The sequence below is a fragment of the Eumetopias jubatus genome, unplaced genomic scaffold (genome assembly GCF_037043125.1).
Source record: "Eumetopias jubatus isolate StellerSeaLion01/CBP00866 unplaced genomic scaffold, mEumJub1_p1.0 scaffold_1, whole genome shotgun sequence".
Classification (NCBI taxonomy): domain Eukaryota; kingdom Metazoa; phylum Chordata; class Mammalia; order Carnivora; family Otariidae; genus Eumetopias; species Eumetopias jubatus.
The window spans coordinates 126,170,688-126,186,095 of NW_028274807.1; the positions used below are offsets into that span (position 1 = coordinate 126,170,688).

At 38.5% G+C, this 15,408-nt stretch overlaps 1 protein-coding gene across 5 annotated transcripts in view; it reads left to right on the plus strand.

Moving 5' to 3' along the window:
- Positions 1-15,408, plus strand: part of TOPBP1 (DNA topoisomerase II binding protein 1) — a 78,661-nt gene that overhangs the window by 55,414 nt on the left and 7,839 nt on the right. For all 5 annotated transcript variants that reach the window (XM_028099181.1, XM_028099183.1, XM_028099185.1 and 2 more), the window contains 6 exons: positions 6,191-6,357; positions 6,591-6,702; positions 10,041-10,204; positions 11,190-11,327; positions 13,247-13,336; positions 13,510-13,671. In XM_028099181.1, coding sequence (XP_027954982.1) covers positions 6,191-6,357; positions 6,591-6,702; positions 10,041-10,204; positions 11,190-11,327; positions 13,247-13,336; positions 13,510-13,671 — 833 coding nt within the window. The remainder of the gene's footprint in view (positions 1-6,190; positions 6,358-6,590; positions 6,703-10,040; positions 10,205-11,189; positions 11,328-13,246; positions 13,337-13,509; positions 13,672-15,408) is intronic.

Below are 15,408 nucleotides of genomic sequence, written 5' to 3' on the forward strand. Positions count from 1 at the left end.
GAAGTTGCTGCGGCTGAGGTCGAAGAGGTTGCTGCCTGTGTTCTCCTTGAGGATTTTGATGGACTCCTGTCTCACGTTTAGGTCTTTCAACCATTCGGAGTCTATTTTTGTGTGTGGTGTAAGAAAATGGTCCAGTTTCATTCTTCAGCATGTGGCTGTCCAATTTTCCCAACACCATTTGTTGAAGATCTTTTTTCCATTGGACATTCTTTCCTGCTTTGTCAAAGATGAGTTGACCATAGAATTGAGGGTCCATTTCTGGGCTCTCGATTCTGTTCCATTGATCTATGTGTCTGTTTTTGTGCCACTACCATACTGTCTTGATCATAACAGCTTTGTAATAGAGCTGGAAGTCCGGAATTGGGATGCCGCCAGCTTTGCTTTTCTTTTTCAACCTTCCTCTGGCTATTTGAGGTCTCTTCTGGTTCCATACAAATTTTAGGATTATTTGTTCCATTTCTTGGAAAAAAGTGGATGGTATTTTGATGGGGATTGCATTGAATGTGTAGATTGCTCTAGGTAGCATTGACATCTTCACAATGTTTGTTCTTCCAGTCCATGAGCATGGAACGTTTTTCCATTTCTTTATGTCTTCCTCAATTTCTTTCATGAGTATTTTATAGTTTTCTGAGTACAGATCCTTTGCCTCTTTGGTTAGATTTATTCCTAGGTATTTTATGGTTTTGGGTGCAATTGTAAATGGGATCGACTCCTTAATTTCTCTCTCTTCTGTCTTGTTGGTGGTGTATAGGAATGCCACTGATTTGTGGGCATTGATTTTATAGCCTGCCACTTTACTGAATTCTTGTATGAGTTCTAGCAGTTTTGGGGTGGAGTCTTTTGGGTTTTCCACATAAAGTATCATATCATCTGCAAAGAGTGAGAGTTTGACTTCCTCTTTGCCGGTTTGGATGCCTTGGATTTCTTTTTGTTGTCTGATTGCTGTGGCTAGGACTTCTAATACTATGTTGAATAGCAGTGGTGAGAGTGGACATCCCTGCTGCGTTCCTGACCTTAGGGGGAAAGCTCTCAGCTTTTCCCCATTGAGAATGATATTCGCTGTAGGTTTTTCATAGATGGCTTTTATGATATTGAAGTATGTACCCTCTATCCCTGTACTCTGAAGAGTTTTGATCAAGAAAGGATGCTGTACTTTGTCAAATGCTTTTTCTGCATCTATTGAGAGGATCATATGATTCTTCTTTCTTTTGTTAATATATTGTATCACGTTGATGGATTTGCGGATGTTGAACCAGCCTTGCAGCCCAGGGATAAATCCCACTTGGTCATGGTGAATAATCCTTTTAATGTACTGTTGGATCCTACTGGCTAGTATTTTGGTGAGAATTTTTGCATCCATATTCATCAAGGATATTGGTCTGTAATTCTCCTTTTTGATGGGGTCTTTGGTTTTGGGATCAAGGTAATGGTGGCCTCATAAAACGAGTTTGGAAGTTTTCCTTCCATTTCTATTTTTTGGAACAGTTTCAGGAGAATAGGTATTAATTCTTCTTTAAATGTTTGGTAGAATTCCCCTGGGAAGCCATCTGGCCCTGGGCTTTTGTTTGTTGGGAGATTTTTGATGACTGCTTCAATTTCCTTAGTGGTTATAGGTCTGTTCAGGTTTTCTATTTCTTCCTGGTTCAATTTTGGTAGTTGATACATCTCTAGGAATGCACCCATATCTTCCAGGTTATCTAATTTGCTGGCATAGAGTTGCTCATAATATGTTCTTAGAATTGTTTGTATTTCTTTGGTGTTGGTTGTGATCTCTCTTTCATTCATGATTTTGTTGATTTGGGTCATTTCTCTTTTCTTTTTGATAAGTCTGGCCAGGGGTTTATCAATCTTGTTAATTCTTTCAAAGAACCAGCTCCTAGTTTCGTTGATCTGCTGTACTGTTCTTTTGGTTTCTAGTTCATTGATTTCTGCTCTGATCTTGATTATTTCTCTTCTCCTGCTGGGTTTAGGCTTTATTTGCTGTTTTTTCTCTAGCTCCTTTAGGTGTAGGGTTAGGTTGTGTATTTGAGACCTTTCTTGTTTCTTGAGAAAGGCTTGTATTGCTATATACTTTCCTCTCAGGACTGCCTTTGCTGCATCCCAAAGATTTTGAACAGTTGTGTTTTCATTTTCATTGTTTTCCGTGAGTTTTTTTAATTCTTCCTTAATTTCCTGTTTGACCCATTCATTCTTTAGTAGGATGCTCTTTAGCCTCCATGTATTTGAGTTCTTTCCGACTTTCCTCTTGTGATTGAGTTCTAGTTTCAAAGCACTGTGGTCTGAAAATATGCAGGGAATAATCCCAGTCTTTTGGTAGCCGTTGAGACCTGATTTGTGACCTAGGATGTGATCAATTCTGGAGAATGTTCCGTGGGCACTAGAGAAGAATGTGTATTCCATTGCTTTGGGATGGAATGTTCTGAATATGTCTGTGAAGTCATTTGGTCCATTGTGTCATTTAAAGTCTTTATTTCCTTGTTAATCTTTTGCTTAGATGATCTGTCCACTTCAGTGAGGGGGGTGTTAAAGTCCCCCACTATTATTGTATTGTTGTCAATGTGTTTCTTTGCTTTTGTTATTAATTGGCTTATATAATTGGCTGCTCCCACGTTAGGGGCATAGATATTTACAATTGTTAGATCTTCTTGTTGGATAGACCCTTTAAGTAGGATATAGTGTCCTTCCTCATCTCTTATTACAGTCTTTGTTTTAAAATCTAATTTGTCTGATATAAGGATTGCCACCCCAGCTTTCTTTTGGTGTCCATTAGCATGGTAAATGGTTTTCCACCCCCTCACTTTCAGTCTGGGGGTGTGTTTGGGTCTAAAATGAGTCTCTTACAGACAGCATATTGATGAGTCTTGTTTTTTAATACAATCTGATAGCCTGTATCTTTTGATTGGGGCATTGAGCCCATTTACATTCAGGGTAACTATTGAAAGATATGAATTTAGTGCCATTGTATTGCCTGTAAGGTGACTGTGACTGTATATTGTCTGTGTTCCTTTCTGGTCTATGCTGCTTTTAGGCTCTCTCTGCTTAGGAGGACCCTTTTCAATATTTCTTGGAGGGCTGGTTTCGTGTTTGCAAATTCCTTTAGTTTTTTTTTGTCCTGGAAGCTTTTTATCTCTCCTTCAATTTTCAATGACAGCCTAGCTGGATATAGTATTCTTAGCTGCATATTTTTCTCGTTTAATGCTCTGAAGATATCATGCCAGTCCTTTCTGGCCTGCCAGGTCTCTGTGGATAGGTCTGTTGCCAGTCTAATGTTTCTACCATTGTAGGTTACATATCTCTTCTCCTGAGCTGCTTTCAGGATTTTCTCTTTGTCTCTGAGACTCGTAAGTTTTACTATTAGATGTGGGGGTGTCGACCTATTTTTATTGATTTTGAGAGGGGTTCTCTGTGCTTCATAAATTTTGATGCCTGTTTCCTTCCCCACATTAGGGAAGTTCTCTGCTATAATTTGCTCCAATATACCTTCTGCCCCTCTTTCTCTTTCTTCCTCCTCTGGGATCCCAGTTATTCTAATGTTTCATCTTATCATATCGCTTATCTCTCGAATTCTGCCCTCGTGATCCAGTAGTTGTTTATCTCTCTTTTTCTCAGCTTCTTTATTTTTCATCATTTGGTCTTCTATCTCGCTAATTCTCTCTTCTGCCTCATTTATCCTAGCAGTTAGTGCCCCCATTTTTTATTGCACCTCATTAATAGCCTTTTTGATTTCGACTTGGTTAGATTTTAGTTCTTTTATTTCTTCAGGAAGGGTTTCTCTAATAACCTCCATGCTTTTTTCAATCCCAGCTAGTATCTTTAAAATCATGATTCTGAACGCTAGGTCCAACATCGCACTAATGTCCATATTGAGTAGGTCCCTGGTAGATGGTACTACCTGTTGTTCTTTTTGTTGAGGTGATTTTTTTCGTCTTGTCATTTTGTCCAGAGGAGAATAGATGAATGAGAGAACAAAATGCTAACAGGATAACAACATCCCCAGAAAATATATTCTAAACAAATCAGAAAAGACCTGAAACCAGGGGAGAAGAAAGGGAAAGAAAGAAAAAAGAGAAAAAAAAAAACCAAAAAGATAAAAACAAATAAAAACAGAACAAAAATAAAACAGAATATGATCATATATAATCAGGCTAGTGCAGAGATCAGTGCCACACACTAGATTTTGGGTGTATTTTGGTCTATTAGAAGAAAGTGCCTCCTAAAATTTTAAAGAAAGACTTATATATGTACAAAATAAGGGTTGATACAATGAAGGGATGGAATATGAATGTAAAGATGAAAATTATAAAAGATTTTATAAAAGGAATTGATAAGATAGGAAGTTGTTTGAAAAAAGAAAAGATTTAAAAAGAAAAGAAAAAACGGAGAGAATGTGATCAGGCAGGAGACTAGAACAAAGCCATACACTAGTGATTTAGGATATATTTTGATCTGTTATAAGAAACTGTATCTCAAAACTAGAGAGAACAACTTATATATATATATATGCCAAAAATAAGGATAACTACCATGAAGGGACAGAATATGACTCTAAAAATGAAAAATAAAAATTCTTTAAAAGTGATTGATAAGATGTTGGTTGTAAAAGGGAAAAAGAAAAATTCAAAAAAAAAAATTAACTTTGAAAGACTAATGAATCACGGTAAAAAAGCCATGAATTCTATGTGCAGTATTCTCTTAGCGCTGGAGTTCTCCCGTTCTCATTGATCGGTGAACTTGGTCTTGGCTGGCTGTTCGTGTTGATCTTCTGGGGGAGGGACCTGTTGCCATGGTTCCCAAATGTCTTTTCCGGAGGCGGAATTGCCCTGCCCTTGTCGGTCGGGACTAAGTAAGCTGCTTGGGTTTGCTCTCAGATGCTTTTGTTCCCTGCAGGCTTTCCCTATGGCTTTGGAGGACGAGAGTGAAAATGGGGGCCTCCAGTCTCTGCCCCAGAGGAGCGGAGAACTCAGGGCCCCACTCCTCAGAGCGCCCCCAGAGAAAAGCAGTCAATCACTCCCGTCTCCCTAGTCTCCGGCCGTACTCCGTGCTCACCTGGCCTGTGACCGAGTGTTTCTATCTCTGGCACCTGCTCGGTGTGGAGTCTCCAAACCCAGCCGATCCCTGCGGTGCGCTCTCCTGCCGCTCCTCCTGGAGGAGGAAGGGGAGTCTCCCCGGATCTGCCACTTGTTGGGTCCCTGCTGGAGGAGCAGTGGCCTGATTGTGTCACCGATCACAGTTTATGGCAACCCCAAGCTGAGATCCCGCGCCTCGGCTCCGTCTCTGCAGCCGGCTTCCCTGCTCCGATACCTGGGAGCTCTGGTGCACTCAGGCACCCCCGGTCTTTCTGTGACCCCCGAGGGTCCTGAGACCACATTGTCCTGCAAGGGTTCCACCCTCCACTTAGCCAATGGAGCGACGTCCCTCAGCAGAGCTAACTTCTAAAAGTTCTGATTTTGTGCTCCGCGGCTCTATCACTTGCCAGAGCGGCCGATGGAGGCCCCCTCCCCCGCCGTCTATCCTCCCGAATATCGCCTCGGATTCACTTCTCCGCATGTCCTGCCTTCCAGAAAGTGGTCGCTTTTCCGTTCAGAGAGTTGTTGCTATTCTTTTCTTCGATCTCCTGTTGAGTTCGTGGGTGTTCAGAATGGTTTGATCCCTATTCATCCCAATTCCTGAGACCAGATGAAATCCAGGTCTCCTACTCCTCCGCCATCTTGCTCCGCCCCTCCCCCCACATTTGTTCTTTGTATTTGTATGTGTTCCTTTCTGAATTCTCCTGGTTTTTTCCCCTTGGGCTTTACCTTGAAGACAGAATGATTCCTGTCTTTCATCTTTGGTCATCTTTTTTCCCCCATTTTCTCATATCACATGATTATGTCTCTGCACTAGGTAGATTTTCTCCAAGTGTAACATTGCTTTCATTTTACAAATTTAGGTTACATTTTACTGATGAAAGCTTGGTATTTAAAGAAAAGTTTGGGAGAAGCCCACAGATAACACCATTTGCCTTTTTAAAAAGCTAATTAATTGCATTTATTTATAAGCTCTAGAAATAGGCTGTCTCTTTTCATGTACTTTTTACATTGCAGAATTTGTGTTTAATTTCATCTTGGTTAAGACAGATGAGAATATTTGCCTGAATTTGTTCTTAGTCATATTTGGATAACATCACACTGCAGCATTTTATTGCCCTCAGCTGTCTGTGATCCCGAAAACATGTGTGTGACTGAAGCCCCAAAACACCCGATCTCTGAAGAACTGGAAACACCGGTAAAAGACAGCCACCTGATCCCTACACCTCAAGCCCCCAGTATTGCCTTCCCCCTAGCCAACCCACCAGTGGCTCCACACCCTAGAGAAAAGGTTAGTTTATCCTTAGTGTGATGATACACCTTTTTGATATTACTGTTATGCTGCATTAAGAATTTCCTGATACCACCAGCAAGAGTTCACAAATGTTGAAACTGCATTTCTTTGCATGCTGTTATTTCTGTATTTGATAAGTCAAAAGACTAAAAATGTCACTTAAAACCGTTTACCTGATTGATAGCCTTTTTACTGTTAATTTTTTCTAAAATAAAACTCTTCCATTTCAGATTATAACAATAGAGGAAACACATGAAGACTTAAAAAAACAGTATATATTCCAGTTGTCATCTCTGAATCCTCAAGAACGTATTGATTATTGTCATCTGATTGAAAAACTAGGTACAAGTATTTTAAGTTAAAAATGTAACCTTCCTTGGAAGTCAGTGTAGTTGATATCATTTGTAAGATGTACAAATTGAGAGAAAAAAGATGGGTGGGGCACCTGGCTTGCTCAGGTGGTAGAACATGCAATTCTTGATCTTGGGTTCATGAGTTTGGGTGTGAAGCCTACTTAAAAGATGGGTAACTTGTCTTAGGCAGTATGTATTGACTCAGCATTAGAACTTTGACTTTATATAGGTCTAAATCTAAAGTCACTGGGTCATAGAATTTAAACATTTAAAGATTTAAATTGAAACCAACCATTAAAATGATTTAAGAATCTCTTGTGCTGCCTTGGGCTTTTGTTCACTGATGAAATCATTGAAATTATAGACTTAAAATAAAACTACATTTTTGTGAAGTTGAAGGCACAGTAATACCCAGAGAGGAGCTCCTCCTTATGTAACATTCTTATTCCATTATTGTCAGACTCTCCACCTGACATCATTCTGGAAGCAGCATACTAGACAGGTAACCTGGTGCTCTAAGCAGTACTGTCCAGTAGAAAGATAGCAAAAGCCACATGTTAAATTTTAAACTTAGTAGTAGCCACATTTTAAAAAGGAAAAAAAAATCGAGTGAAATTAATAAAGCATATATTTTATTTAACCTATACACAAAATATTATATTCAACATGTAATTAATATAAAATATCAATGAGATTTTACCCTTTTTTTTTCCTTACTAAGTTTTTGAAATCTCGGATATATTTTGCACTTCTAGCACATCTCAATTTGGTCTGGCTGCGTTTCAGGTGTCTGATAGTCACATGTGGCTAGTGGCTACTGTATTGGACAAAGTAGCTCTATAGAGTTAGGGAAAGTATAGGAAGAGAACTCAGTCTGACAGCTTCATATAGAGGAAAACTTAAATAACGGTTATTTTTAATGACGGCCCTGAGTCAAGAAAAGATTAAATGTAACTTAGTGCTGTCCTTTTAAGAATGTGGAAAACCATGATTTTTTTTTTTAAAGATTTCTGTCAAATACAGTCATACAGTTGAGAAGCTGTATTTCTTGGAAACTGGACTCAATGTGGAACACTGTTTCCTGGTCACCCAATAAGTTAGAGTTAGAAATCAAAATTGTTCAACTTTACCTAGAGCTTTCAGAACAGAAGAAGCTGCTTCATGTGTCTGTCTCCTATATTTTGTTCCATCTCTGTAAACTCTGGACAAGAGTAATATCAACTAGCAGAGAATGATCTAGAAGAAGACAGAAGAGAGGCAGATGAGGACAGACTGTGCTGGAACTGAGTCTGAATAGAAAGTTTTTGATAGTAAAATGCAAAGAGACCCTTCATTTTATAAATGAAGCAACTGTGGCCAACTGATTCACATAAATAGTCTATTATGTTGTCTGGATTACAGAATAAATCTGTTAAATAGAATTAGATCCCAATATAATAGGGAATTTTCACCTTCTTGTTCTTTTGTCACTCCGATCCTGGGTGAGTTACTCTGTACTTGTGTCATCATGGGTAGATTACAGATAATACTAGTAATCTACCTTCATAGAGTTGTGAGGATTAAATGAGTTAATCTGGAGCACTTCCAACAGTCTCTGGTGTATACTATGTGCTCAAACAGTTGCCTCTCTTAGTCATCTGTAGAGCATGAATAGAGTTCAAATGTTTCATTGAATTCTTACAAAGTCTTTAATACAACTCTTTCTAACCCATAATCAGGTTAACTTCTAAAGTATAAATCAAAAATCAATCAATAAAAGCCATGCTTTACATAAGTTTATGCCTTCTTTCCTCAAAGTCAGGCATCGTACAGCTGTATCTGAGAAGAGGGTTCAGCTTCCACCCGCTGCTTCATCTCTATTTCCCTAGCGTGTGTGTTTTCCTTCTAAGCTTCTGCGTTGGGCTGCTGACCTTATTTCCACTCAAAAAATTTTCTTCTGCTTTTAGTCTGTAGGAGCCCCTTTTTGACTTCCATCTCCTTGATTACCCATTTTCAATGCTTGGAAATTGCAAAAGTAGTTGAGACTTAAGAAATATACTAACAGTAGTATATGGCATCTATTTATATTCTGTTTTTATATCTTAATTGTAACAAACCAAGTGCAGACAAACAGGAAAGTTTGCATAAGGATTTAGTATTGAAATAGCAAAGAATTTTTGTTAATTATATTAGATCTGATAATAGCATTAGGGCTGTATAAGAAAATTACCATGTATTTTAGAGATGCATACTGAATGGATAGGGGTAGAGTAACAGGATGTCTAGAACTTTTTTTTTTTAAGATTTTATTTATTTATTTGCCAGAGAGACAGTGAGAGAAGGAACACAAGCAGGGAGAGTGGGAGAGGGAGAGGGAGAAGCAGGCTTCCTGGAGAGCAGAGAGCCTGATTATGGGGCTCGATCCCAGGACCTTGAGATCATGACCTGAACCGAAGGCAGATGCCCAACAACCGAGCCACCCAGGCGCCCTGGAACTTACTTTAAAATAGTTAAGCCCAAAGGGGGTATACTGAAATAAGGATGGCAAAATTTTGATAATTTAAGAATCAGTATGTTGGATTTCATTTTACTATTTTTCTATTTTAAATTTTCATTAAAAATATGGGGGGGGGGCGCCTGGGTGGCTCAGTTGGTTAAGCGTCTGCCTTCGGCTCAGGTCATGATCCCGGGGTCCTGGGATCAAGTCCCACATCAGGCTCCCAGCTCAGCAGGGAGCCTGCTTCTCCCCCTGACCTTCTCCCCTCTCATGCTGTTTCTCTCTCTCTCTCAAATAAATAATTAAAATCTTTAAAAAAAAAAAATTATGGGGGGCATGCCTGGGTGGCTCAGTTGGTTGGGCATCTGCCTTCGGCTCAGATAATGATCCCAGGGGCCTGGGATCGAGTCCTGCATCGGGCTCCCTGCTCAGCGGGGAGTCTGCTTCTCCCTCTGCTGCCCCCCCCCCGCTTGTGCTCTCTGTCTCTACCTACCTCTGACAAATAAAATATTTAATAAAAATAAAATAAAAATATTATAGGGGTTAAGTGGCTGACTTTGGCCCAGGTCATGATCCCAGGGTCCTGCTTCTCCCTCTCCCTCTGCCTGCCGCTCCCCCTGCTTGTGCTCGCTGTCAAATCATCTTTAAAAAATACATATTTTTTATTTTATTTTATTATGTTAGTAAAAAAATATTTTAAAAAATGTATGTGAAGTAAAATAATTGTCAGTCAAGGTTTTTCAGTTTATTTGGTGCATTTTATTTATAAATAATTTCTATGCAGAGTTGACATGTCTTTCCTAGGAATAAGTTAGGAATTCCAATCACGTATCAGTTTTTCTCTACTTTAGGTGGATTAGTAATAGAGAAACAGTGCTTTGATCCCAATTGCACACACATTGTTGTGGGACATCCACTTCGAAACGAGAAGTATTTAGCTTCAGTGGCAGCTGGGAAATGGGTGCTTCATCGCTCCTACCTGGAAGCATGCCGGACTGCTGGACACTTCGTGCTGGTATGTATTCAAATTAATATGAAGAATCATTTTTTGTTAAAAGTAATTGTCCTAATTGATTCTAGTATCTACACTAACCATTCATATAATTGAAATAACCAAATACGACCAATTAGATTATACCAGTTTTACAAGGTCCAGATTAACAGAGCAAAAAAATTTAGAGATCACAGACCCAGATTCTCAGTTATATGAGTTTTATTTAATTTTAATCTGGGCTTTTTTTTTTCCCTCTTTGGAATAACATTAGAAAACTTCAGGATTACTTCATTGTAAACTTTTTATCCTTACTGCCAGCCCGTTAAATATTAAATTGTTTGGGGATGTGTGGGTGGCTCAGTCAGTTAAGCATCTGCCTTTGGTTCAGGTCATGATTGCAGGGTACTGGGATCAAGTCCCGCATTGGCTCCTTGTTCGGTGGGGAGCGTGCTTCTCCCTCAGCCCCTCCCCCCTGCTCATGCTCACACTCAGCTCGCTCTCCCTCTGACAAAATCTTTTAAAAAAAGAACATTTTTTTTTAATATTGTCTGAAATATTTTGGTCCCTAACTAACCATCACAGTAATATCTATCATGTAGTTTTTGAAGTTTTCAATCAAGATCCCTTAGGGATATGATTTCTTTGGACAGGTAATCAAGGTGTTAACACATACCTCCACTGAGAACATGTCCTTCTGTGAAGTTCATTTTAAAATGGATGAAGCCCAATAATCTATATATTACCAATTACTAAGGTGTAGTTACCTGTATTTCTTAGAAACGTATGCAGTATTTTTCTGATTTCTAATTAAAAGCCAGATATACTTGACCCTCCTATGAAGCCAAATTAATGTACATTTCTTTCCTCTATGTTCATAAACTGATGCTTATTTAGTGCTCTCTATTTATAACAACTGAATGTATAGCTTTTAACTCTTAAATGATCGTGGACTCCTTGAGGACATATTGTAGGACCAGATCCAAAGTTTATTCTACTAATTGTCTAGGAAGAAGACTATGAATGGGGAAGTAGTTCCATACTCGATGTTTTGACTGGAATCAATGTTCAGCAACGAAGACTAGCACTTGCAGCAATGAGATGGAGGAAAAAACTCCAGCAAAGACAGGAATCAGGCATCGTTGAGGTATTAACATATATATGGTGATATGAACAGCATTCAGTGTCATGACTATTACAGATTTTAATTTTAAGAGAATATGCTTATTAACAAAATAATAATTCTACTTGTCTTTTATGCTTTGTTGATATACTTAGTTTGGGCATTCTAAATTGGGCTTAATGTTAATTCCTAATTTTAATTATGATTACAAGGAATATATATATAATGTTGATGGCTCTATTAAAAATATATGTGTAAATGGGGTGCCTGGGTGGCTCAGGCAGTTAGGCATCCAATTCTTGATTTTAACTCAGGTCATGATCTTAGGGTGATGAGATCAAGCCCTGGCATCGGACTCCTCGCTCAGCCTGGAGTTTGCTGGAGATTCTCTCCCTCTTCCTCTCCCCACACTGTGCATGTGCACACTAGCGCACATGCTGTCTCTCAAATACATAAATCTTTTATTATTATTATTTTTTTAAGATTTTGTTTATTTGACAGAGAGAGACACAGCCAGAGAGGGAACACAAGCAGGGGGAGTGGGAGGGAGAAGCAGACTCCCCGCTGAGCAGGGAGCCCAATGCGGGGCTCGATCCCAGGACACTGAGATCATGACCTGAGCTGAAGGCAGATGCCTAACGACTGAGCCACCCAGGCACTCCCATAAATCTTTTTTTTAAAAAGTAAAAAGACATAAAAATAATTTAAATATATGTGTAAAATGTGACCCATACTGTATTTCTTCCAAAGACTCTTCAGCATCTACCTTCAAGGGTTCTTAACATGGGATCCACAGACTCTCCCAAAGGAGTTGTAGATCACATTCAGGAAGGCTGTTTATACACTTTGGATGGGGCAGGGAATACATCCTTATTTTTACTAACCTCCAATTGAAAACATTTCCTTTTATTATAGAAGTCTAGGTAAAAATCACAGCACTATTAATAGTACTTGTGATTTTACCCCAACAGAAATAAGATATCTTTGCTTTGCATTATAATTCCAAGTATCTTGAGATACTGCTTATGTTCAATTTTTTTTCATTGAAATATAGTTGATGCACAGTGTTACATTAGTTTCAGGTATGTAACAGATTTGACAACAATTCATTATGCTCACCACAAGTGTAGCTACCATCTGTCTTTATACTTCAAAATTATAATAATCTATCCAGCCACCACTATTTTTTTAATTCATTAATATAGAAGCACATCTGTCACAAATTTGTAAATATTTTATTTTTAATAAAATGGGTTTTTTTTGTAATCCTTTACACTTTATGTTAAAACCAGTATTTTAAAACATTATTAATATAGCACAGAAATTACATTTCAATAAAGCTGTTTCTTTAAAAGAATTATTTAGAGAACAGATCCATAGGTTTCACTGGACTGTCAAAGGGGTCCATGGCTCACATAAAGGTTAGAAACCCAAGTTTTAAATAATCTTGTGCGATGTATTCTGAATTCTCTCCTGTGTCCAAGCCCTTGTTAGCCTTAATTCCCTTCTTTTAGAGTAATTCCACTGGCTTTTGTTGTTATTCCCTAGTGAAATGTTTTATATTTCTAATTCACAAACATTTTCAAGAGAAATATAATGAGGGCTTCATCTAATTTGAGAAGTTGTGCATTAAGTTCTACCCTGGATTAATTATAAGAAAAAATACAAGAAAAGGCTAAACAAAAGTCAAGTTGCTTTGTTTTCATGTTAATCATTAAAACATTTTCCTTCATTCTTCAAGTATTTATTGATGACCTACTGTGTGCCAAACACCATGGTTGTGTGTTTTCAGAATATTCTGACCAGAGACAATTACCACTGTGGCACTTGGTAAAGGTTATAAGATTATTTGTTGACATAAAACTAAATTTACAGATAAAATAATGTATTATTTGCATTTATTTCCCAAATAATTTCAACACTGATTATATTTTCATTTGTAGGGGGCATTTAGTGGGTGGAAAGTTATCTTATATGTTGACCAATCCCGAGAAGCAGGATTCAAACGCCTTCTTCAGTCAGGAGGAGCAAAGGTTTGTATTCAGTCAATTTACAGAATTTTTTACACAAATTATTTTTCAAACAAAGTTGCTATGATCAGTTCTTAATTTTCGGTACTTTGTGAGATGACAATCCTTAAGTACAGATTATACAGTTGAACTACTCTGGGAAACTGATAGCTTCTTATTTCTTATTTTTTCTTTAGGTACTACCTGGTCATTCTGTACCTTTATTTAAAGAAGCCACACATCTCTTTTCTGACTTCAATAAACTGAAACCAGATGACTCAGGGGTTAATATAGCAGAAGCTGCCGCCCAAAATGTGTACTGCTTGAAAACAGAGTACATTGCTGATTATCTGATGCAGGTTTGTAAGATTTTGTCCTTGATCTCATCACCAGAGATAGGCTTATATATATAGGGATGTGACCACACAGCAAAACCCTTGGCTTGTTTATTAATAGCATGTTTGGCTCCAGTTCGCTTTCATTTCATTCAGTTTCATTCTACTTTTTATAATAATGAGTACATATGTAAACATTTAGCTTGGAGTTAAATGAAGCAGGTATAAAAATCTAAGTATCTCTGGGCGCCTGGGTGGCTCAGATGGTTAAGTGACTGCCTTCGGCTCAGGTCATGATCCTGGAGTCCCGGGATCGAGTCCCACATTGGGCTCCCTGCTCAGCAGGGAGTCTGCTTCTCCCTCTGACCCTCCCCCGTCTCATGCTCTCTCTCTCTCTATCTCATTCTCTCTCTCAAATAAATAAAATCTTAAAAAAAAAAAATTAAAAAAAAATCTAAGTACCTCTAAAAGTTTTAAAAGTGCCCTTTATAATGTTGGAATATTGCTGTTCACGAATAGCCTAAGTTTTGATTTGAATGAGCAAAGAAAAATCTTTCTGATGCCAGAACACCTAAAATGCCATCAGGAATCAGCAAGGTAGGATACATGATAATAAATGTCTTACTCCAAAGGATTTCAAACATAATGGTATAGAAATAAGGGGAAGCCAAAACTTAGCCTGCTGTGTAATTTTTACTGTTTGTGTTTGGGAGTTGCTCAGAATATATAGAAAGAATGGCTAAAACCTAAACAATAAAACCTTTGTCATAAAGCAGTGGGATGTACTGATTGGAATTGGTAAGCCAATACTAACTCCTAGAAACACCTAAATCACTTTTTTTTAAAAATCAAGTTTTTTTGTTCCCTGCTTTTCTCAGGGTTGTATTGTGTGTCAGACACTAGATTTCTGGAGGAATGCAGTGGGGGGAGTGGGCTGCTCTGTATTTCTACATCTGAGCTCCTTATTTCCTACCTAGCTCTCAGAAGTAGATAAAACAGAATACTTCTGTGGGGGCAAAGCAGTAGACTAGGGAAGGGAGAGTAGTGACTTCATGTTCAAGTTCATGGTCAAGATAAGCCAAGCACAAGTAAGGCTCTTGAGATAGGCCCACCCCAGTGTTCTGACCTCAGGTTAAATGCTGGGGGGGGGCGGGGGGGGGGGCATTAATTAAAAAGCTGGGTGCAGTGGCTGCAGGGATCTTGGTGATGAAAGCCTTCAACATGTCCTTAGCCATACTGCTCCAATCTGGATGGTCACCCTCTACTTCTACAAACTGGTGTCATCCCAGGATCTCCATTCATCATCCTTTCTCTTCTCTGTTGGATCTCCTGTTTCTATATCCCATGTCATCCTGATCTGCTCTCATCTGGTTGAAGGTGTTCTTATAGTAACTTCTTGAGAAAGCACATGGGAGATAAACTGAGATTTTCTTTGTGTGAAAATTCTTTTTTTCTGTGATTGCATTTCTTTTATCGTTTAGATGGGCATCAAATTCTAGGTTGGAACCTATTTTCTCCTTAGACTTTTGATTGCTTATCTCCTTGCTTCTAGTGTTGCTGTTGAGTAGTTAAAGCCATTTTGATTCATAATCTGTTATATGTAACTAATCTAGTAGGAAGCTCTTTTTGTCCCTAGTTTTCTGAAATTTCAAAATGATAGGCTATCATGAGGGTCTCTTTTTATTATACTGCACATGGTAGGCCTCTTCTGGTTTGGTAACTTGTGTCTTTCAGGTCTGGGAAATCTTGAATTATTTCAAT